The following is a 25,128-nucleotide window of genomic DNA, read 5'->3' as shown; positions in this document are numbered from 1 at the left end:
TTTTGTGTACAATTATATGTGAACTTAGCCTATACTGTATTAATATGTGTATGAATTGATGAACTTCTATGATTACGTGTGCAGAATGCAGATAACACTATTATTTGTGAAGCGGCAAGAGGGGTGTGGGTGGATGGCTCCCCCTCCCCTTTGTTCACATGTTCACTATTTTACTGTTTGCCTTAATGGCCCTTCACATACACTGTTTACATTGTTTTTATTTATTTATTTACTTTACCTTTTTTTTATACAGGGGAAGGCCCTTGAGAGTGAACTCTCATTTGCAAGAGCGCCCTGTTACAAAGATCACATACAAAAGTGTACAGACAGAGAAGGTGAAAACAAAAGAATAGGAACAGATGATAAAACGTTCATGTACAGTGCTTTAAAGGAGTACTCTAAACGATTCCAGGGAGATCATTTGTGGGGGCATGCATGTACACAAGATCACCATAGTCCAGGACAGACAATATTGGAGACGGTACAAAGAGAATAACAAGACATATTTCTGTATAGAAAACTAATTTTCCTCCTCGGTTTCTTAGTTAAATGATTAACATGAACATGGAAGGAGAGTTTCGTGTCCAACCAGATACCAAGATATTTGTAGGAATAAACACAATCGGTTTGCCCTGCAATGTGCGGATTTTCATTGATAATAGAGGTTTCTGGAGAATAACAGCCATTTTGTTTTATTGGCATTTAAGACCAATTTCAGGTCAGTCAGGGCCTGCTGAAGACTATTAAAGGCATGCCCTATTGTTGCCTTATTGCCCTATTTGTTGTTTGCTTTGATTTTGTGCCCTATTTGTTGTTTGCTGTGATTTTGCACCTATTTACCTACTGCGCCTTGTCTGTAACGGAGCCCACAGCATAACAATTTCACACATGTGTACTTGTACAACAGAGTGACAATAAAAATCTTGAATATGTGTATAATTTGTATGTTTATGGCACCTTGTGAGGAGAAAAACGAATAAGAAGTTGATCACGCACAAAAACATCATCAGGCTAATAATCTCACCAGTCACCAATCATGATCTGACATAAGCTAAGTACAAAGTCAAAATACACCTTCAACAGCTTTAACATTTTATTGTTCGATTAATTATACTGTATCTTGCATGTTTTGTAAGCAGTACCAACCGCCAATTGTTGTTAGTAATTATGACTAATTCTAGAATCCATGTCATGGCTCCTTCATTTCAAAATGTAGCCTATGACCCATTCAAAACCATCTGTTCATAGGGGAGTGGAAGATTAAACAAGGTGAGAATATGATGCAGTGCAGGTATCATGCAAAACACTCAAGTCACACACGAGAAGGAGAGGAGAAATGTCTAGAGTTTTGGCTGGCCACACTTGGATTAGGGGTTAGATTTTCTCTGGCGGCGAGGCTTCTAGACGAACAGATTGACGAAACTGTGTATTTCTCCTTCCGCTGTCTCCTCCAGAGGCACTCCCTCGCAAAAGGAAGGCAGGGTGAGGAGGTCCAGGTCCTTGATCTCGGTTTCAACGTTCATGTTGCTGTGAGAAAACGTGACACAAAAATGACATTTTGCTCACACAGAGAGGACAGTCACCACATTCATGAACTGAATTGAGAATGCTAAATTGCAATTCAGTTCCTGAGTTGGAATTGGAATGTCACCCAGCTCTAACGAAACAGACTGTGAATTGGAATGACATAAATAGAATTGAATTCCATACATTCCACTTCTAAGAGACTGTCTTGACTTGATCAAATCAAATACATTCAATTGTGTGTATTACGATTACATGTTCTGCATCAAATACTTAATTCCATTACTTGACATTGCACATCCTGCAATGTGACATTGCATTGTAGCGTATGTTACCTTTCCAACTTTTCACGTCTCCAAACCATAGGTCGGAAGACTCTGGTGTTGTGCTAGCCTATTTTAGTTTACAGTAGTCTGGCTCATAGCTGTAACATTGCAAGGATGATGAAATTATATATTGTGCAGCCATACTCAGATATGTGGTAAGAAAAACAAAAACATGGAATTTCACAGAATTTCATTGAATTCAACTTATTGAAATTAGAAATCAATACCAATTCTGTTTCCTGTAGATCCCCCCCCCCCCCCCCCCATTCCAATTCCTCAGCTGAATTGGAATTAATCAATTGACCCCAACCATGATCACCATCATCCATGTCTCTTAGTGGGAATGTTTTGCAACAGCCAACAGATATTTGAAAGTTACAATTCAAATACAAAAAAATAAGACTATCTCAGATGTGATCTCTAGGCGGCTCATGAAAAAGACCACTATCTCAGATGTGATCTCTAGGCGGCTAATGATCACCAACCTGAAAATCAGTGTTGTTGAATCCATGAATTGCATTGAGCTCACAGGCAAGCATCCCCTGGTTGAAGAAATCGAGTAATGTACTATAAAGAAAGAAAAACAGTCAGACACAGACTTCAGAATGCCATCAGTGTAAACTTTCTATAACTTGGTAAAAAAAAATTAGAAATGTTATTTTCTTTATAGTGTCTATCTCACCTTTTGTTTCTGGACAGATCCCTGTCCATACATTGACCCTCAGTCCTTCCCCTTCAACGGATGAACTCCCTAGATGTGAAGTAGATATGAACTTGGCATCAGAGGGGAGTTCCAGAGGGCTGTGGACTGATTCCAGAGTGTCCTTCTCACAGCTCTGGTTTTTGCTGTCGATCATGTAGAGTATCCCCTGCCAGATGGAACAGTGACACAACAGCACTGATTCAAAACACAAAGGTGCAAAATGACTTGGTTCAGCTTGAAATGTGACACACACACGCGCACACACACACAAGGGCGTAGCTTTGGTTTGAGAAGTGGGGGGATGTTAGTCCCCATAGCTACTATGGGGACTAACATCTTCACACATTAATACAATTGGGCTCCTTGAACCCACAAGAGTCTCAGCTTTACAGTCATACCCAATTTATCCAATTCCAAGACTCCAGTAGGCCTATGCAGAAATATTAAAATAAAATAGGCAAAAATAACACATGTATACTACATGCAAAAACAGCACTTTATTAATTTTGTATTATGTTTTTGTTTTTGCATGAGATTAGCATAAGGTGGGCCTGTGTGTAAATGTGAGACTTGTGAGTACCCATAGAACACATTCTTATTCAGGTATATTGAGGTGAGTCATGGGCCCCCCTTTGAAAATGGCCATGCCCGTTCTTCCCTCGTCAAAATGTAGCCTAAATTTGGAGCGTTATGACATGCTAGCATGACATGGCTCGTATCAATGGATGCCTTAGGTCTTCTAGTTTCATACGATACTCTTATCTTAATTCAAGTTTTAAAAATTTGCCTGCTACAGCCTCTGAAAGACAGTAATGTTGGCCCAAGATTTTTGGAGTGAAAAAGTGGGAGGACAAAATCTGGATTTTAAAAAGAGGGGGGCATGTCTCTATGGAAATTTCGCCCTTGCACGCACACTCATGTGCACACACACACACACACACACACACACACACACACACACACACACACACACACACACACACACACACACACATATATAAGTGACAATACACTGTTACCTCATCAAAAAATATCAGCACATCCAGAGTCAGTGAGGTGTTATGGCCTTCGGTCTGATTTGATCTGAATCGTAGTTTATTGGCCGTAGAATCATAGGTGTATACACCCATGGCTTTAAGGGCACCCTTTAGATCGATCTGGTTTAAGACCGAGAGAGAGAGAGAGAGAGAGAGAGAGAGGGAGAGACAGAGAGAGAGAACATCAGAAAAAAATCAAATCCATGTTGGCATAAAAATTACCAGGAGGTATATTGGCAATTTTGGGAAACTCACCACTGTCATGTATCCTGTCATATTGGGTGAATCTGAAAGACAACAATATCAGTTAGATGGTTTTTCATAGCTAAATAAATACACATGGCAAATACCAAAAAGACAGAGATTAGACATAATAAGGTAACTAAGATCCCCCCGCCCCCGCCTTGCTGTAGTCTCTAATAGGGAAACTTGTCATTGAACAGAATACAGTGATTGGTTGGTAGCAAACCAACCTAACAGATCAGAATACATAATTAAATATCAAAAACATGTACTCAGTAAATGATCAGACTAAGCATTCTTACGGCAAGGCTGGTGGTGCTCTGCAAGGGTGGTGGCAGTCAAACACAGAGAGACGAGGAGCGTGACAGCTGCAAACATTTTTCTCAAGCAAAAGGGAGTCACAAGCAGAGACTACAAATCCCAGATGGCAAACAAAACCCTAAGCGCATCTAGCTTTCAGTGGAGTTAGTGCTGCTTTTATAGAGTGTATTTGTGCAGTCAAGAGGTGTTGCGTAAATCTAACCCGGATGGTAAGACATGCCGCCTCCATGCAGAATCCCCTGGACTCCAAACACCAAGCACCTGCACAAACACTCTTGTTATTTCTTAGCCAGTTCTAACCCACACCGTATTATTATAACCAATTTGGCCTTTTCTGATTGTGTCATTGTCCTCAAATGCCTGAATCCAATGTGTAGCATATTTCTGTCTGCTGAACTGTCCAATTTAAATGCACTTTTCAGTGTGGAATATGATCCATCATTCTAGTAGAGTAAATAGAGTCAATTGTAACATGCCCAAGGCCTATAAATTACAACAAATCACAGGGAGAGAGCAGAGACCTGGGGAAGACTCTTAAATGGATAGTTTGGATTTTTTGATGTGGGGTTGTATGAGGTACTTGCATACAGTCAGTGTACTACATGCAGTAGAATGCAGCCGGTGCGGTCCGTTTGGAGAAATGGAGAGCGGCCGCATCAGGGATGTAGGGCTGTCTGCTGAGTGTGAAGGGGGCCATGAGCAAAAAGAGCGGAAAGCCGGTGGGATCTCCAACATGTTCTAACGGACATACCTACGACAATGCCAGCTACAAGATACGAGCCAGGTTCATACCTACAAGAAGAGAAGGTTGGTGAGGTTGGTTCTCTGAACCCACATGCGCGTCCGCCAACCCTCCGGGCCCCACGAGCCCGATCGGAACTCTCTAACAACCCCATTCACACTCAGCAGACCACTCTACTTCCCTGACGCGGCTGCCTGCATTCTACTTCAGAATCAGAATCACTTTTATTGCCACAATATGCAAATTACATACGAGGAATTTGTCTTAGTGTCTTTATGCAGCGTACGTGTCATGTCAATATTCAGGGATAAAGAAGTAGGAAAAATAGCTAAAGGACAATCACAACGTTGCAAGTGCAATCAGTAACCCTTTATTTTACAGGTAGGCTATATATGAACTATTTGTAATTACACATGAACACCAAATGTAATTACACAGTAATTACCAATAGTTATAAATGAAGTTCATATGTAGTTACATTGTAACTGACCTGTAAAGTGGAGTAAGTCTATTCAACTGTAGTTCATATGTAGTTACATGGTACCGGACATGTACTGTAAAGTGGAGTGAGTCTATTCAACTGTAGTTCCTATGTAGTTACATGGTACCGGACCTGTAAAGTGGAGTGAGTCTATTTAACTGTAGTTCATGTAGTCATATGGTACCGGACCTGTAAAGTGGAGTGAGGCAGTTCAACTGTAGTTCATATGTAGTTACATGGTACCGGACCTGTAAAGTGGAGTGAGTCTATTCAACTGTAGCTCATATGTAGTTATATGGTACCGGACCTGTAAAGTGGAGTGAATCTATTCAACTGTAGTTCATATATAGTTACATGGTACCGGACCTGTAAAGAAGCTCTGGCCTGGGAGAGAGATTGCTCAAATCCAGTGGTGGATTCGAACCACTGAACTTCTGATTGCAAAGAAGGCGGCTTTAACCACTCAGCCATGAGGGCTTTCCAACTTTCTTAGTGGAGTTTGAGAGGATAACTGTATGTCAGTCAGATGTAGCTGCCACTTCGTAGCTTTGTTATTATAAACAGAGACTTGGGAAAAATGTTTGATACTTTGTTATTTGTAGCTTGAAAGATAGGCTATATTGATTCATGTGAATGCATTTCTGCAGTGTGACTGTGCCAGCCCCCCCCCCCCCCCCCCCACTATATTTACACCCCAATTCAGAAAATGATTAGAATGTATTTTAAATGTTAAAATTTTAAATATGAATAAATTTTTCTAGAGAACAGTGCATACAATTTATTTAGCAAATTTGTGGGGAGTTCGGGTCTTTGGTGAGGCTGATGGCGGTTGGGAAGAAGCTGTTCTTGTGGCGAGAGGTTCTGGTCTTGACAGACCTCAGTCTCTTGCCGAGGGGGTGTTTTGAAGAGTTTGTGGGGGGGGGTTTGGCCATGATCTTACGTGACTGCTTCAGTGTTCTGGCTGAAGGGACCTACACTACTACTTCATGTAGTACACTGACTGTTGGCAAGTACCTCATACATCCTCACATCAAAAAATCTGAAGTATCCCTTTAATATTCTCAGGCTCAATGGTTCTCAATTTCTTTCACATCAAGGACCCCTAAATCGACACAAATTACACCCCAGATGCCCATTTGATAAGGTTTTGTGCAAGGGTGACCCCATCTCATAAGATTTTGGCTTTTCAATGTTATTACAGAACGTGCATGAAACCCATGACCAAAATAGGCATACATTCTCTCATTGTCTTTCTTATGGATGGAATTATATTGAAAGTAAATTATTCACCTTTTTGCTGGGGACTCCCTGGAACCCCCTCAAGGATCCCTAGGGGTCCCCGGACCCCACGTTGAGAACCACCACCATAAAAAAAGCACTAGGAACGTTTGTTTGAGAAATGACAGGGCCAATTTGCCGACTCATCATTTTGAGAGATCACAAACAATAGCTTTGAGAGTTTTTGATAGATTGGCAGGAGTTGCCAATGTAGAATGCTACGGAATTCAATTAAGAACTAAAACATTTGATCACTCCATGAAAGTGTTTTGATGAAGTTGTCTAATGGACTGAAGAGTCTTGGTTAATGATGAATCAGGCAGGCCTCTAAAAACCTGCACGACACTTTCTTTTTCTAAATTGATCCAAGGTCAATAAAGGCCTGTGGTGTTTATACCGGGCCAACTACAAGCCAGGTCAGGGGGATGTTACGACAGCTGCTCTCTGCTGTTTACCACGGCCCCGAGAGGCACATAAGAGTTTGATCTTCACATTATGTTCCTGTCTTGTCAATGTTTTGCACTTTCAAGCAAACAGCTCCGGTCTCCATACAGTGTGACATGCATAACAGTAACTTACTTATCTCTCTATGGGCTGCATCTCTATTGACCTGTCATGCCCTCTGTCATTACTGTGGTCAATCAAACATTTACGCATCTTAGAGTATTTAGGTCCTTGAGGAATTTTTCTGTTAATCTAAATCAGTGATTCTCAAACCTTTTGACATGAAGAACTCCTAAACTGACACAAATTAGACCATAGACCGCCATTTGATAAGATTTTGTCCCAGCGTCCCCCATCTGATGCGATTTTACTTCTTTGAGCCGGGTTGTAACATATGAGGAGAGTCATACACCATAGTTGCGTAAAGACATTTTATTATTTAAATTCAGCTTGTATCAACAGCAACACACACTCCATTTGGGTGAAAATGCTGCAGCATTTTTTCAAGACAGCTGCTTTGGATAAAAACACCCAGGGAAGACTGAAAATGGATGTTGTCACACCTCAAGCTTTTTGTCGTTTAGAAAAATCAGTGTGATCCTTCTTTTAAATGTTTTTCCTTTCAACAAATATTTCTTATGTAGGCTATCATTTATCTGCATTGTGCTTATAATTTTCAAAGCTATTGCTGTCAAGCCCTTTGACTTTGCATTGCATTGCTTAGACCGAACTCTGCAAATACTACTACTTAAACCATGGTCTACCCCTTTAATCCCCATCTGTGAACATGGAGCAGTAACCACTGTTCAGAATATCATACTTTGTTTAAGCACCTGTTTATTGAGATTTTGATAAACTCAAATCAAGGATTCAATACAAGATAAACAATTGCCCCACCCCCCCACCTCCCTAAACATCTCATCCGTCAAATAAAAATAAACAAACGAAAAACAGTGCATTTCCTTTTAAGCAAAGTACAGCAAGTGTTTAACCAGTATAGCAGTATAATCTGAGGATTGTCATACAAATGTAGACACACAGATACCTTTAAAGAGAGTGCTTATTGTTTTACGCACTATTTCCACAGTGGTGGAAACAAACATTTAGACTTCTGTATCTTGATTCTTGACAGCTGAAGATACAGTACAGTCATCTGCACATGACACTTTGAGAAGGGTATGGACCCACCCCACAGCAACCGTTCCCACCACCCCAAAAGATCGCTGCGAAAAGAGCCCATATGGTAGAGCGGGGTGAGTGGTTTGTTTGTTTGTTTGTTTGTTTGTTTGTTTGTTTTTTACTTGAGGCATCTATTTTTTCAACATTTTATTTTTCAATTTTCAGTAAATCAAAAAACAAAAGCAAACAAACTCAGACACTGTACATACTGTATATCGACACTCCAATATTACAACATGGTGCTACCAGCCACATAAGGTACTTATGTGCTTGTAAGAGATGTTGTGCATGGGATCCCACACAAGTGGTCCATGAGAAACCAGCCGGGCGAGTCACCCATCGCGCCTAACCTCGTCAAGGTAGGCCAGAAATGGGTCCCAGATAATTAAATGAAATTAAAAATCTTTTAAGTGAGTTGGTCCTCAGGAACCTGAGTCTCACCATTCATATGACAGAGATCTTGTCCGCCAACCACAGCTGAAAAGAAGGTGGGGAGGGGGACTTCCATTCCTGCAGAATGAATTTATTGGTGACAGTTGTCTCCTGTGTCAAAGACTGTTGCACAGCTGTAGGGAAGTTCAGAGAGGACTCTGAGCAGCCAAATATGGCAAGTTCAGCCCCCGGCCGAAGGGTTGTTTCGTAGGCCTTAGAGTACCAATCAAACATTTTGGCCCAGAATCCCGTTAGTGAAGGGCAGAACCAGAAGGCATGCGACAAAGTGCTCTCTGACACCTGACACCTATCGCACAGTGGTGAGACAGAAGGGAAGATCTTGTGCAACTTATGCTTTGAATAGTGAAGACGGTGAGCGGCTTTAAATTGGATCAGCTGGTATCTACTATTAACTGAGCAGAGTTGTATCACAGACAGACTGCTACCCCATATAATGTCAGATAAGTCATCAATGCCAAGTTCCCCCTGCCATGCTTCTATAATCCTCTCAGTAGAGGCCATGGTGAAGTTATCAAACAGACATAGAAATCTAGAAATGAGATGCTTGGAGTGAGGAGGGCTCAGCAAAACATCAAAAAAGGCATGTTCATCTAGGAGCGCTTTAATGTCATGAATCTTGGATCGAACATAATCTCTGACTTGTAGGTATGTGAGCCAGTGTGTGTTGGGCAACTCAAATTTCCTCTTCAGAAGATCAAAGGATGTGAAATGACCATCTATGTATAGGTCTCTGATGGAAACCAGCCCCTTCTCTCTCCAGGCATGGTAGGTTTTTTTCTGACAGTGAACGTAAAAAAAGAGTGATTAAGACAAATTGATGTGTGGACAGAAACATCTGCTAGACTCAAAACACTCCTAACTTGGTTCAGAATTCTGAGTTTTTCATAACAAAACATACATTTTGTAAAGTCCCCGGCTTCTCTAGCTTAAAAAATAACGTGGCTGGCAGAGAGGAGTTGGCAATAGAGCTGGCAGAATATCATACTTAAAAGATATTTTATGGCTCATAAACGGAATTATAGCATTTAGTTTCACATTAGAATGCATTTTGTTTATAAAAAGGGGGGATAGCAAAACTGAAAGGAATCATTGAAACCACAAATAAATGAGAATGATATAGAATGAGAGTATTTGTATGTGTCAGAAGGGAAATTTATAGAGTGGGTGTATGAAGGGAATATGGGGGTGGAGGTCATGAAAATCAGGGAAGCCCTTCTTGTGTGAAAGGGTCCCGACAACGTGACTCTGCTCCTGCATCGTCATACTTCCAGGATCAGCACATTTCTCTTTTGTCAGAGAGGAAGTGTCAATCTGTTTATGATGCAGATCGACACTTACACAGCTTACTATCTATTTGCTTTCTTAAGTCTTGATGTAGGCTATGTCTGGAGTACCTATTTCAGAGTTTTCTTTCAGTAGGGTAGTAATTACATTATATAACTATATAACTAACTCTATATTATGAAAACTTTTGTATTCACATCCACAGGTTTTTAAAAAGTGCAGTTGTTTTGTGAATAGAAAATTCATATGAGTAATTGCAAAAAGCGGGCATTGTATTGTATAAATTGCAATATTTTCTAGTTTTAAAGTGATTATTATTTAGTGATTATTATTATTAATTATTTGAGTGAACCAAATGTATAGGCCTACATGTGTTCTCAAAAACCTGTGCTTTCCACAGCACATTTAGAATGTGAAAAACAAACTTGGTGTAGAAACTCCAAATGCTATATTCACACACACAGGCACAGCTTACGCAGACGTTGAGGTCAGAAAAGTTCTGGATATGGGGTATACCATGATCAGGTAATAAGGAATAGGATGGGCAAATTCCAAAATTATATTTGCCTGTTTACCCTGCATGTCTTTAAGACCAATAATAGACATTCAATATATATTTCCTTATTCGAGGACCATGTTGGAAATCTGTATTGAGTGCTTCTACATGCAATGGATTTACCCCAAACTTTGATGTTTGATGTCTGTTTTTAAATTAAAAATGACATTAATCAGTAATGGATGAAAGTCTATTAAACGGAATGATTCATTCTGGTGTTTTCTTTGATGAGCTGCACTTATCTTGCATGCATTTTTTATTTAGATATTGTCATTATTATATCACATTATTATATTATAATCACACCGGTATGTTGAAACATCATACACCAGATGTGGGGAAAAAGCCAAGGCAGAATGACCCAAAAGTTGTCTTGTCTGTACCAGTGGGTGTTAATCCTGACACTACTGTATGTGTTATGCAGCTGTCTCCCAAATATTGACTTAAAGAGGCATATAGAGGAGAGCTTTGACCAGCTGTCATTAACTGTAGGCTACTCCATAGGGATGCAATGCAGTAAGTCAATCACAGAGTGAGTGTGTAGTTCAAGAGCAGTAGCCGGAGGCACTGACCATGCTCCTGTTGCTTCAGATAATGAATTAAATGTATTTCAGTTCACCATGAGGTAAAACCTTAAATAGGAAGGAAGGTAGAAAGATAGATAGAAAGTAAGGAATAGCTTGAAGAAAAAAACAATAGATGATAGCAAAACACAACCTCAGTTAAATATTCTTTTTAATTTATAGTTTCATTCCCATCCCAACCACGGCCTGTTCCCCCTCCTGCCCTCTGGGAGGTGCTACATGAGCCTCAGAGCCCGAACCACCGAGGCTGTTACCCTCCTGAATCTGGCTACCTGCTGAACTCTCCCCACACACGCTTCAAACTGAGCCCCCCTTGATCCCCCCTCCTCCCCCTGTCCTTGCACCTAATGACTCTTTGCACTACTGCCATTATGCTACAGTATTTGCACAGCAAAATACCCTGTGTATATACTGTACACACACACACACACACACACACACACACACACACACATATATATATATACTGTGTATATGTATCTATATCTATGTATATATACTAACCCTGTTGAGCTTAGTTTATATTATATTATTTGTTTTTCTATTACTAATGTTGTTGCCCCTTTCCATCATCTATGTATGTATGTATGTATCACTGTATGTGCCATGTTTATGTTTACTATGTACTTGTACATTGTTAATGACAATAAACTTGAATTGAATTTACTTGAATAGTATTCAACATTATAATCAAGATACGTTTCAAAGAGGTGTCAAGTGTCGGAAGGCACACTATCCCATGCCTTTTGGTTCTGCCCTTCACTGACCCCTTCTGGGCCAAAATATTTGACTGGTACTCTAAGGCCTATGGAGTAGCCGTTCAGCCGGAGGCCGAACTCGCCATCTTCGGCTGCTCGGAGTCCTCTCTGAACTTTCCTACAGTTGTGCAGCAATCTCTCACACAGGGGACAACTGTTGCCAAGAAACTCATCCTGAAGGAATGGAAATCCCCCTCCTCACCCTCTTTTCAATTGTGGCTGACGGATATGACCTCAGTTATACGGATGGAGAGACTTAGGTTGCTGAGGACCGACTCACTTAAGAAATTCGCTGTTATTTGGGACCCATTTCTGGCCTACCTCGTTGAGTTTGGGGGTGACGGGTGATTTGCCGGACTGGTTTCTCATGGACCTCCTGTGCGGGATTCCGGGCACAATACCTCTTGCAAACACATAAGCACCTTACGCGACTGGTAGCATGACGTAATACTGAATGTTGATAATGTTTTTTTTGTTTGTTTATTTGTTTTTCCCTCTTGTATTTTTTTCTCCTTTTGTTTCCTGTGTCTGAGCCTGTTTGTTTGTCTTGTTCATATGTTGTTCAAAAAGTTGAAAATAAAAAATATATAAAAAAAGATAAGTTTCAAAACAGACAGTAGTGCCAATGCTGAACTTATTAAAAAAAAGTAACATTCTCATGACCTGAATTCTTAGTAGGCTACCTAATAATTCAAACATATTTTGAGTGTGGCCTCTCATTGTGTTTTGATTTTGACCTACATAATATATTAACATGAAAGCTATGGGGAAAGGGTAAAATGGAGGTGGATTTGTAAATTAGTACTCTTATGTATAATGCCTCCTTGGGGTTCACAGTGGGTTAACTGTAACCAGTAATAAACTGTAAATCAGAGAGCAGTTTGCCACTTTCCCATGTACCATGTACCTTTAAACCTTTGGACCTTTGTAAACAATTCCACCTCCCAATCTCTGGCCCCTGCAGAAGTAGCCTACAGTAGGCTATGGACAAACTGGTGAGCTCGTCCTGCTGGCATGCAAAGACCAACAGCTGATAATACTGAAGTGAAACTGTCACACCACAGAACAGGTAGGCGGAAACTCCTAATAGTTCAGTGTTTCTGGTAGGGATGCACGATATTTCGGCAATCATACTGGTATCGGCCAATGAGCAAAATAACAGTTGCAATGTTAATATCGGTATCGACCCAAATTTTCATATTGAGAGGAAACAATGCGGTAAATCTATGATTTATGGACTTTTCCAAATGTTTTGGAAATAAAGAAAGAAATTACTTTTTCAAATTCACAGAGTTTGTTTTTCAGTATAAATGTACAAAATTTGATTATCATAGAAACTTGTTTTTATAGAGATCATATCGATAAATAATAATCGGTAAATATTGGTTATCGGCCTAAACCGCAATGCTAATATCTGTTATCTGTATTGGCCAAAATTGTCATATCGGTGCATCCGTATGAAAGAGTTTTCTATAATTTTACTCCAATTCTTCCTTGTCTCGCAACTAATTCCAATTGCTCCAGGCAAACTGCTCACATGCCATTGCACTTTGTGGAGAATCCCAGCTTTATGTTGCAACTGATCAGAGCTGGAGTTGTTGTTAGCCATCATTCAATTCCTATGAAGGTAATTTTGCATTAGGAAAATGCCAGCCACATGCAAGCAAACCTATATAATGTATATCCAAGGATAGATCACACAGTAAATAGCCTACAGGAAATGAGCTGTAGGATACTGTCCCACTTGTCAACTGAAAGTAAAATGAAGATTTTCACAATCTCTCTCACTTCTGAGTCTCAGTCAATGGTTAACAAAGACCAATGGGGGGGGGGGGGGGGTCTCATGTTTATGAATATAAACATGAGATCCAATTGATGGGTTAAGAGGATTGGTGTTGAGAGACTGATTCAAATCTAAAAGATGGCCCTTTTTTAATAATATATTCCTTTGAATATTTTCTTCCAAGTTCTCTTATCAGTAAATGCAGCCCTGGCCTTGCTTTTGTTTTCAAATTTCAAGATGATCAGATCTCTTTGAATATTGGGTGACTTCCCACAGTGTATTGGATTCACCCCTGGTTGGGAATTCACCTCCAAATTAATATTCAGCACCCCCTCTATAACAGCTATGCATTTTTTGGTGGATATTCTCTTCGCCCTGAGGGGAGCCAAAGCATTTTGAAAGTGTAACCGGACAGGAAAGTGACTTTATTTGTATTTTGTTGGTTTTGCTTAGACAAGAGTAGAAGAAGAATTTTGCTATGTTGGCCTCTTTGTCTTACCTGAGCACAACTGTAGCCTAGATACATAAACATAGCAAGCTGTCAAGAGCGTTCCTTCAAAGTGATGGTGTTTTCTGATCGTGCAGACATTACTGCTTATGAAGTATCAGTGTAATGTAGAGATAGATACAGGATGGGAAACAGATACATCCCGGCTCATGTCCACCAAGCAGAGAGCAGGACAGGAAGCAAACCCACAAAAGGGCAAATTAAGCCAGACACCCCCCTCATGTGGACGACTCCGCATGGCAGAAGAGGCAGCAGCAGCTAGACTTCAATAATCCACCTAAGCTTTTATAAATCACACATTTCAGTTCTGAGAGAATTCATCCTGTGTGAGCAAGGGAAGTTCAGTTGAATTCAATCAATAATATACCGGAGTAAAGACGTGTATGGACATAGTGGAATGGAATACCTGGAAGGCTTTCTTATATGAATAAATGAACAAAAGGACAATAAACTCTGAGATTCAAGTCAGAATTCTGAGAATGCAGTCAGAACTCTGAGATGAAAGTTGGGCCGGATTCACCAATGTGTTCTTAAGATCTTAAGAAATGACAAGAGGAACATTTTAAATTCTTAAGAAGGCTCTTAAGTGCAAGTCCTCAATATTTTCTTAGTAACAGTCTAATTTCTTACGAACTTCTGAAATTGTCCTACTTAAGAAGTTCTTAAGATAAGGTCTGAATTCATCAACTTTAGGCATCTTGTGCGTCACCTGTAGCATGTGTACCACATCTCGGTCCTTCATGCGGTTTAAATCCGAACCGAGGTCCTTTGCCGCATGTCATCCCCTCTCTCGTCCCACCTTTCCTGTCTGCCTACTGTCCTGTCTAATAAAGGCAAATGCCTCCCAAAAAATAATAATACACTTTAGGCATCCTACCATTGAGGCTATAGGAGACGAGGCTAGGAAGCAACCCAAAGTGCTTCCATCTACAAAACAAGTGGGGGAAAATCTATTTACAGGTAGAACAACTATAGGTCAAAGATTTAAACATTGGCTGGTGTTCGTTGTCTGTCATGTCTATTGTAAATAAGCTAGAGTCAAGTTGTAGGCATCTATGCACATTTTCTTTGCTAGTGTATTGCTAGCTTATTTATTTGTTATCTTATTTTCAGCATGAGAATAAACTAGCAAATAAGCGAGTTCATGTCTGTTGAAAATAAGCTAGCAAATAAATAAGCTAAAGCTAGCAAAGAAAATAAGCTAGAGTCAAGTAGGCAGAGTGACTCAACACCAAATAAAGCTTTACAATAAATGTTAATCTTAATGGTAGGCGTAAGGGAACCTATAGCCTAGACATTGAACTAGAACCTACTTGTCTAAAATGTGTTTAAATATGATATTAGAGGCTTAACTTTTCACTGTAGGAATTTTAAGACAGGGGAAGGCTGTCTTAAAGTTAAGAAAAAAATCAAGAACAAATTTGAGAACTTTAATTTCAAGAATATAATTTCTTCCTAAGTTTTTTCTTAGGAAGAAACATAAGAAGAAAGTTAGGAAAATACATAAGAACTGTTTTTGAGAATAGCCTTTTTTCCTATATTATACACATATACACAAAACTGTGTGTGTGTGTGTGTGTGTGTGTGTGTGTGTGTGTGTGTGTGTGTGTGTGTGTGTGTGTGTGTGTGTGTGTGTGTGTGTGTGTGTGTGTGTGTGTGTGTGTGTGTGTGTGTGAGACACACGTCATGTAGCTAAATACTGTACATTTTGACTCAGATTCCCAACTGAAACATTACTCATACATCATGAGACTGCATGGTATATTCCCTACAGAATGATGCACAGTAAAATCTGATTGACAGCTTCTTGAATGAAAGAAGTTTCATATTTTAATGTTTTCTATCTATCTATCTATCTATCTATCTATCTATCTATCTAGATAGATATTATAATCTAGTATCTGTCTGTATGTCTGCCTGCCTGTCTGTTTTGTTTATCTAGCTATCTATCAATCATTTTACAGTGGCTAGAAATATATACTTTATTACTTCATATGTATTACATAATGCATTAGTAGTATCAGGGAGTTCCTCAGTGTTGGAGAGAGAGAGAGAGAGAGAGAGAGAGAGAGAGAGAGAGAGAGAGAGAGAGAGAGAGAGCGAGAGACAAGACAAGAACAGGAACCGAAAGTGAGATCAAGATCAATATAAATACTATGGTCTTCCAGAACAGTATGAAAGAATCTCAAGTCAGAGCAGCGAACTACTTGGACAAGGTAAGTCCATCTTGAGCATGTGGGTCGTTTGGGCAGGAGTTTACATGGAATTCATAATATTCACTGTATCACCAGGTTGCCATCTGGGTATGCAGACAATAGATGATTCTAGAAATAAATAGCAGGTAAATCAAGTGACAGTTGTAACCAATGCACAGTGTGTTTATGGCAGGGTGCACAATGTAAGATGAAGTTACATCTGAATCAAAGTTCTGGTGACAAGTTGTGATTGCTTACTGGCTGCTGCTTAATGTGGATTACAGGTTGATTTGTTAGAAAGGGACAATGTTTCTATATGTCAGATCCTGCCCAGATTTACAGGCTTTACAATAGCTTTGTATTGATTTTGATATCACCACTGCATGAGACTGGACGCAAAGTTGCTTCCAGTGAATAATGATCACTATGAAACAACAACTTGTTTGATTCTTGTTCATTGGTCACCAGAAGTCTGTCCTGCACCAGATTTGCTTTTTGTTCTACTTACCAGCTCCCTAGAAAAAGTCAGACTTTCACAACACTGATGCAATTCAGTTCATTTGAAATAAAATACCATAATCTGCTGTCTGAACATTGGGATTCTGCTATGTTGGGGTGCATGGTCTCAAGCTAAATAAGTGAAAATAATAATTATATATTAAGAAAAAGCTTCCTTCCACACTGAAATGAGTTACATAAGAAAGCATGCACTGGGATGTGGGGCAGTGAGTGAAGACTTCCTCTCAGAATTAGCAATAGACTTCCTGTCAGACTCTAATTTTGGTAATTGGCCATAAAGGTAGAGTTTAAATCGCTGGACGAACAATTTATTCCTACAATGTTTGAATACAGCAGTGACGCATCCTTGATGATTTACCTGAAAAGTAGTCTACCAACTCAAGTTGTTTTGAATGCGGTGGCATTGTGCGACAGCATGTGATGGGTGATGGCACATATGGATTTCAATGATAAAAAGATGATGGACTGTAGACAGCATTATGTACGCAATATCACCTGTAGCACCTGTATCCTCTCTCTCTTCCAGATGACTGTTTGGTGGCGGGCTCTCTTTCCCCTTTACTGCATCCTGAGCTGTGTCGCGCCGTGCTGCGATTCCACTCCAGTCCTCCAGAGGGGCAAATACAGCAACTCCCTTCGCCTGACCAGATTCACCCGAGCGCGTGTCCAGCATCTGCTCAAGAAATATGTGAGTGACCTCCCTCCTCCCGCAGTAGCTTGACTGACCAGCTTAACGTGAGCTCTATCTTATCCAAACCCCTTCTATTCCTTATTCCACTCTTTAATTTCTATTGTCTTTAATCTCTCAGAATGAGCAACAGTTGGGAAACAAGAACTTTGAAAACCGAAGTCGACAGCTGAAGGCCCTGCCAGTACTTTCTACAGACTTCCACAGCTGGCTCAAGTTGACGGTTAGTATCTGCCCTGTGTATAAACCCTTTTCACAGCAACTGTTTTGAGGTGGTAAAGCAGGAAGTAAAGCAGGTGTAACCAATACCATTACGTATGCTTCCATTCCATTTAGGTGTTCCAATGCCAGGGCACCCATTAATGTTATTGGTTACACCTGCTTTACTTCCTGCTTTACCACCTCAAAACGGTTGCTGTGAAAAGAGCCTATTAAAATGGCATTCCACGTCACTTCTACTTCACTATCAGGTTGTTATTCCACAAGAGTAGACATTTCCCCCGCAAAATCAGAGGTTTTTCCAATTGTTTTGTGTATTTTAGAATGATTAGCTCATAGGAAAAAAAATAAAAATGAACTGACATAATCAGAACGTCTACTCTTGCAGAATAACGGTCTAAAACTTGAGAAAATTTGGGTGGAATTCCCCTTTAAGATTTTTGGAGCCTCGAGGGGGTTGGTGCTACGTTTCGGTCATATGACCATGCTTGTTGTCTCTTGTGGTGCGTTCAAGGACTGGGAGCGACTACGCAGCGCTGCCTGGGACCTGCACACCTACTGGGACATGCTAGAGCGGAAGAGGAAACAGCTGGAGCGGGCCGAGAAGGAACAGATGGTGGTGCGGAAGGTCCCGCCCCCCATCACTTTACCTCAGAGCATGGAGCACATTCAGCTAGACCTGAGGGACCTCATGAGACAAGTCAACAAACAGGTGCGTGCACACACACACTTTCTCTTCTCGTTGCAGCAATCCACACACTTTTCCGTCCGCTCTTCCTCAACCCACACAGCCACGTTGGGGGAAGTGATACCAAGGCTGGTGCAATAACGTGGTGTTTTTGTCTCCTAACATCATTGTCTTCATATAACTTTGCAATATCCAAAAATATATCTGTATAAGTCTTTGTTTAATTCCTGTGTGGCTTATTTATACATATACTGTACATACATGTACATTCCTTTAATATACAGTACGTATTTAAAATAGACACTTTACACCACACTTATTACTGTATAGCAGTTAATGTAAATTGTTAAAGTTTAAATGTACCTCTGTCCTTGTTTATCTTAGCCTGTGCATAACTCTTGTGTGCAAGTACACTTGTGAGCAACGTAACCCAGAGTCAAATCCCTTGTATGTGTATACTTGGCCAATAGACCTGTTTCTGATGTTGTCTTCTTCTTCTGCAGATGCACCAAGTTAACAGCTCCAGAGTGAGCCCGACCTCTCCCTCCGCGCCATCAGCATCCCGGGGGCCACCCTCACGCCACCAGCCCCCCTCTCAGATGGGGTGGGACAGCCGTGTGGAGGGTTACATCATTCTGAGGGATCTAGACCTCTACCTCACCAAGCTGGCAAGAGACTTCCTGCTGCTGGCCTCAAGAACACACCATGACTCAACACTCAAAGACACACACACACACAAACAGATGCACAAAGCTACAAGCAGTTGAAAACTGAACTGACAATATGTCATGATGATAATTGTGATAACCTACTCAAATGATACACCATTTGAACAGTATGCAGAGACTGGACTTTAGCAGTGTTGTTGTCAATACATGGCATGGGTTTTTTATTTTAGGGAGATTATGTTGTTGTTTTTGTTTGTTTTTTACATCGTTTTACAGTATGAGTATTTATGGGTATTTCCCAGAGTTTCTGATTGACTGTATGTCAGCAATAAGCTCCCAATGCTGGGAGAGCACTTCCCAACATCCTCTTTTACCCAGCCCTCAATCTACTGGACTTTCCATATATTTATAATTATACATGCTATTTATTGACATATTTATTACATTCTATTTATTTCAAAGTGGTCACTGTTTATTTTATTTTTGTATTTAATTACAGTATGGAGATACATTTTATATTACACAAAAAATTGTATATTATCATGGAAATGCATTTGCATATGACTGCACAATAAAGATGAAGCATTTGGAATCACGTTATGTTTTTTTTAATCTCTACAAAATCATTGGTTATCAAGAATTATAGCTGAAAAAATTCTTGTATAAATGATAATGCGGTTTGAATCCATACTTATGTGAAGTGGTATCTTCCTGCTGTTCAGTATGCTGTGTATGCTCGTGGTTTCATCCTATCTGCTGAAAAATAACAAACAATGACAACTTCTGAGTGGTGATCCTCTGGTTAGATAGAAGCAGGGTTACAGCTCACTGAGTGGTAATCCTCTGGTTAGATAGAAGCAGGGTTACAGCTCACTCGGTTCCCCCAAAGCACCCCGGTTGTTTGCGTTTCCTACAGTCATGTGCTGCTGACCTGAGGGGCAGTCTGCGGAGTGAATTCAGATTGAGCACGGTCAGATGGCTGAAACATTATTGGGTACCTGTATTCAGGACTAAGGATGCACTGATATATGGGCTGTAGGTACCTGTATTCAGGACTAAGGATGCATTGATATATGGGCTGTAGGTACCTGTATTCAGGACTAGGAATGCACTGATATATGGGCTGTAGGTACCTGTATTCAGGACTAGGAATGCACTGATATATGGGCTGTAGGTACCTGTATTCAGGACTAGGAATGCACTGATATATGGGCTGTAGGTACCTGTATTCAGGACTAAGGATGCACTGATATATGGGCTGTAGGTACCTGTATTCAGGACTAAGGATGCACTGATATATGGGCTGTAGGTACCTGTATTCAGGACTAAGGATGCACTGATATATGGGCTGTAGGTACCTGTATTCAGGACTAGGGATGCACTGATATATGGGCTGTAGGTACCTGTATTCAGGACTAAGGATGCACTGATATATGGGCTGTAGGTACCTGTATTCAGGACTAAGGATGCACTGATATATGGGCTGTAGGTACCTGTATTCAGGACTAGGGATGCACTGATATATGGGCTGTAGGTACCTGTATTCAGGACTAAGGATGCACTGATATATGGGCTGTAGGTACCTGTATTCAGGACTAGGAATGCACTGATATATGGGCTGTAGGTACCTGTATTCAGGACTAAGGATGCACTGATATATGGGCTGTAGGTACCTGTATTCAGGACTAAGGATGCACTGATATATGGGCTGTAGGTACCTGTATTCAGGACTAGGGATACACTGATATATGGGCTGTAGGTAGTAGGTACCTGTATTCAGGACTAGGGATACACTGATATAATGTATGGGCTGTAGGTACCTGTATTCAGGACTAAGGATGCACTGATATATGGGCTGTAGGTACCTGTATTCAGGACTAGGGATACACTGATATATGGGCTGTAGGTACCTGTATTCAGGACTAGGGATGCACTGATATATGGGCTGTAGGTACCTGTATTCAGGACTAGGGATACACTGATATAATGTATGGGCTGTAGGTACCTGTATTCAGGACTAGGGATACACTGATATATGGGCTGTAGGTACCTGTATTCAGGACTAGGGATACACTGATATATGGGCTGTAGGTACCTGTATTCAGGACTAAGGATGCACTGATATATGGGCTGTAGGTACCTGTATTCAGGACTAGGGATGCACTGATATAATGTATGGGCTGTAGGTACCTGTATTCAGGACTAGGGATGCACTGATATATGGGCTGTAGGTACCTGTATTCAGGACTAGGGATGCACTGATATATGGGCTGTAGGTACCTGTATTCAGGACTAGGGATACACTGATATAATGTATGGGCTGTAGGTACCTGTATTCAGGACTAGGGATACACTGATATAATGTATGGGCTGTAGGTACCTGTATTCAGGACTATTTTTGTATGATTGAATTTGTGCTCATTCAAAGATAGTGTGATGAGAAGGGCTGAAAGACTTTAAAACAGTTCAGTTATTTGTTTATAATAACTGATTTATTTGTTTCCCTGTCATAAAAAGGGGAATAAATAACAACAAAAACAAAATAAACTAACCAACAAAAAAACATGGTATTGGCTATTGGCCAAATTGATATTTTAAACATTGTACTGGTATCGGCCCAGAATTTCACAATCGGTGCATCCCTATTCAGGATACAGAATGACTGCTCTTACTTGAGCCCAGAAAAGCCCCTGACTCACCACTAGCAGATGTCCTCTCTTGCCTTTGGCCACCTTCAGCTCCGAGCCCCTGATGAAATCAACGATGCCTTCCTTCCCACGGGCCACAGCAAAGCGAATACTACATGCCAGACCGGACGGAACAAGGGAAGACAGGACAAGCGGATCAGCACTGCAGGGACGGTACTGACAACAGACTTCCAGTATAGAGAGGCATGTGGGAGGGAGCCTCACCTGCCCGGGCTGACGTTCACGTGGTTAATCTTGCCGGCCATCATGGCTAGTTTTGTCACCAGCTCGATCACATGGTCGCAGTTTAGCACCACGTCCCCCTGAGGGACACATGTGCTGGGCTTAGAGAAAATGCAGTCGCTTGAGTTAACACTCGTGACGACCACTGTGTCTTACCTTCTGCTTGTTGTCCTCACTGGGCATGTGCAGAACAAAGATCCCGTCGCTGAGAGAGCCCACAGAGATGCCTGTAAAAAGAGAGAAATGCTAGCGTGGTCTCTCTGTACAGAACTAAACAAACTAGTGTGATGAATTGCTGGTTCAATTTCACATTATTAGTTGACAATCGAAGATTCAAGATTCAAGATTCAAGATTCAAGATTCAAGATTCAAGATTCAAGATTTATTAAGTGTCCCAAAAGGGCAAATTGGATTGCAGAAAGCGTAGTACGAAGTACATACATAAAAACAAATAAGACAAAAAGAACATTGTAAAAACAGTCTAGAGCAGCAGTTTAAGGCCATGTCCACAAGGAGACGACTTTAGGTGTATCCGCTAAAGTTTTTTGTCATATAGCCGTTTCGTCCAGATGGAACCGCGTTCTGGGACTATACGTTCTGGCCGTATACGCTAATTTTTCAAAACGGGTCCCAGAGTGATTAAATCTGAAGACGCCACCCTTGCATTTCCGTGTTTACAACCCATACGCATCTTTCCTGAAACGATGACGCCATAGCCCCACCTCTCTCCACCAGCAACAATAACAATCATGGCAGTAACGTTCGTGCTACAGCAGTGGGGATCTTGCAGCAAAATATAATGCTCCTCTATTACCACCGTCAGCAACAAGTGGACACGGAGAACAGCGTGTAGCCTACAACATCCTCAGGGCTCCACACAGCTGACTCTTCCCATCCACCCCTCCCCTCCCTTCATCGGATATTTCCCAGAAGGCTTAGCGGCGGCTACATTTTTACAATAACACAAACAAAATCAGGCTTAACGTGTTAGATAGAAATTATATTTATTTTTAATACAACATGCAATTCTGGAATATTTTAAGATTGGACAAAATGAAATGAAATGAAATCTAAACCCTGAGTGTAACCAACATACTCTCTTGCCCTATATATAGCCCTCGTAAATACAACGTGAATAGGGAAGTGAGAGGTTTGAGGAACACGCTATCCGCTCCTGTCCACTCCAACAAGACTTTAGCTTACTTGACGCGACTTTTTCCAATAAAAACACATTTATGCCATGAGTTTATATAATGTATATTTATGTTGCATCATTTAGCCTGTGCTGTGATGTGCAGGAGCGGCCAATACGCTGGGATGTGTTTGCAACATGTCTAAAGATCATGGAAGTGGATGATATCAGGAATGTCACCGATAGTTAACGTTCTATATTGTAGGCTACAGGGAGACCATCAGCCCTGCTGAACAGCTCTGCATTTGCCTGTATACTGTAGGTTTCATCATTTTATTCATCGACATGGCAAACCTCCCCGCAAAGCCAAGGGTTTAAGCTGCTGCTACAGTGAGATACACATTATAGACTGTGCGCCCCTAGAGGTTGTATGCCATTATTGACGAGATTGTCTTTCTCTGTTATTCTACAGCGGTTTCAGTGGTTTCATGTGGATACACACATTTCTTGAAACGTTTCCATGTTTATGGAAAACTTTTCTGAAACGAAAAAAAAAAAGATAGCTTCCGTCTCCGTGTGGACATGGCATAAAGTGCAACACAATAGTTAAAGTGCAAATGACAACAGTAGCAACGATCTAAAGTGCACAGTAGAGATATAAAGTGCATAGTAGCAAAGTGCAGTTCGCTCACAGCAGCACATTTATATCACAAGAAAGAGCTACAATGTATCATTGTATTAAAGCACAAGAGAAAAAACCTCAGTCCAGACCAAAGGGCAGACAAAGTATATAATACAGATATACTGTATTGTACCCCTAAGAATAAATAAAGATAAAAGAATAAAAGAATAAAAGGATAAAATAAATAAATAACAAAATAACAGCAACGGCAGATGGGGAGACATTACATTTGTACCCCAGCAGCGTTCAACGCTCTGATAGAGACAGGCACAAAGGAATTTCTGTACCTGTTCTTTTTAACTATGGGGGCACGAAGGCGGAGCCCGGAAGGAAGCAGCTCATATTCGAACCTCAGAGGGTGGGCATCATCTGATCGGATGAACTCAGCTTTTTTCAGCACCTGTTTATTACAGATCTGGTCCAGGCTTCTGAACTGGGTTCCGGCTATTTTTGAAGCCACCTTCACTATTCTCTAAGAAGAAAAGCACTTAACCTTTAAATATCAGATTGAAGTTGAAATATCCCAAACTACTGTATATGAAACTATAATTGATAAGCAACAGCAGAAAAGTTTACTTTCTGAGAGTGTAAATATCCGCAGTACTTTTTTAAAATTCTTATCAGCAAAAGGATGAAAAGAAAGTTGGACATCAAGGCTATTATCATTCACACAGAAGTGCACAGGGAATTTAAAAGGTATCTAGATTCTTTTGAAATCCCTTTTATTTTGGAGAGCATAACATAAAAGTAATGAAATGAGTAGCTACTGTAACAAATGACTGCTCTAAAGGAGTGATAACTGAAGTAATAACATCCCTTTAAAAGTGAATAAAGAGCAATAAGTAATAGTGTTATTTCTTTGAGTAATGAGAACACCACTGATCATGGGCTGTCCTATCAAAGGCAGTTTCTTTCAGCCAATATCTTAATACTGTATCTGACCTGATATTTGTCTAAATGTCCCCCTACCCTACTCACTTCTCAGAGCGTTGTAGTCGATCCTCTGCTTGATCTTGGTCCGGTCCACCAGCACAGCGAAGGCGGCGGTGAGGAGCAGCTGGCGAGGGCGAGCCTTGAACCCCCTCCTGTCATACTTAGTGACCGCAGCACCGTACTGAGCAGGAGCAGGAGAACAGACGTTATCATGACATTTGCAAGAGGCAGACAGAAGGTCATTATGTCAGAGTAGTGCTTTTACTAGAA

The 25,128-nt window shown here is 40.7% G+C and overlaps 2 protein-coding genes across 6 annotated transcripts in view; both read right to left on the bottom strand.

Annotated features, from left to right (window-relative positions):
* Nucleotides 1–1,400: 1,400 nt before the first annotated feature.
* Nucleotides 1,401–4,211, bottom strand: LOC310778864 (ependymin-1-like; the record flags this gene model as incomplete). Its single annotated transcript, XM_083639318.1, has 5 exons — nt 1,401–1,527; nt 1,652–1,670; nt 2,533–2,719; nt 3,846–3,877; nt 4,136–4,211. The coding sequence occupies 5 exons, from the start codon at nt 4,209–4,211 to the stop codon at nt 1,401–1,403; spliced, it is 441 nt and encodes a 146-aa protein (XP_083495444.1).
* Nucleotides 4,212–19,737: 15,526 nt separating this feature from the next.
* The window catches only part of LOC310787978 (unconventional myosin-Ic-like), a 47,120-nt gene continuing 41,729 nt past the window's right edge, over nt 19,738–25,128 (bottom strand). For 2 of the 5 annotated variants that reach the window (XM_083649441.1, XM_083649444.1), the window contains 5 exons: nt 24,904–25,039; nt 22,268–22,338; nt 22,094–22,191; nt 21,881–21,980; nt 19,738–20,124 (listed from right to left, as the gene is read on the bottom strand). In XM_083649441.1, the coding sequence (XP_083505567.1) occupies nt 20,098–20,124; nt 21,881–21,980; nt 22,094–22,191; nt 22,268–22,338; nt 24,904–25,039 (432 nt within the window). In that variant the 3' untranslated portion in view covers nt 19,738–20,097. The remainder of the gene's footprint in view (nt 20,125–21,880; nt 21,981–22,093; nt 22,192–22,267; nt 22,339–24,903; nt 25,040–25,128) is intronic. The other 3 variants (XR_014553282.1, XM_083649442.1, XM_083649443.1) reach the window with 3 other exon arrangements.

This window comes from Poromitra crassiceps (assembly GCF_964638095.1).
Source record: "Poromitra crassiceps genome assembly, chromosome: 1".
Classification (NCBI taxonomy): Eukaryota; Metazoa; Chordata; class Actinopteri; order Beryciformes; family Melamphaidae; genus Poromitra; species Poromitra crassiceps.
The sequence above is the reverse complement of the archived record's forward strand: the minus strand, read 5'-3'. Positions and strand labels throughout refer to the sequence as shown.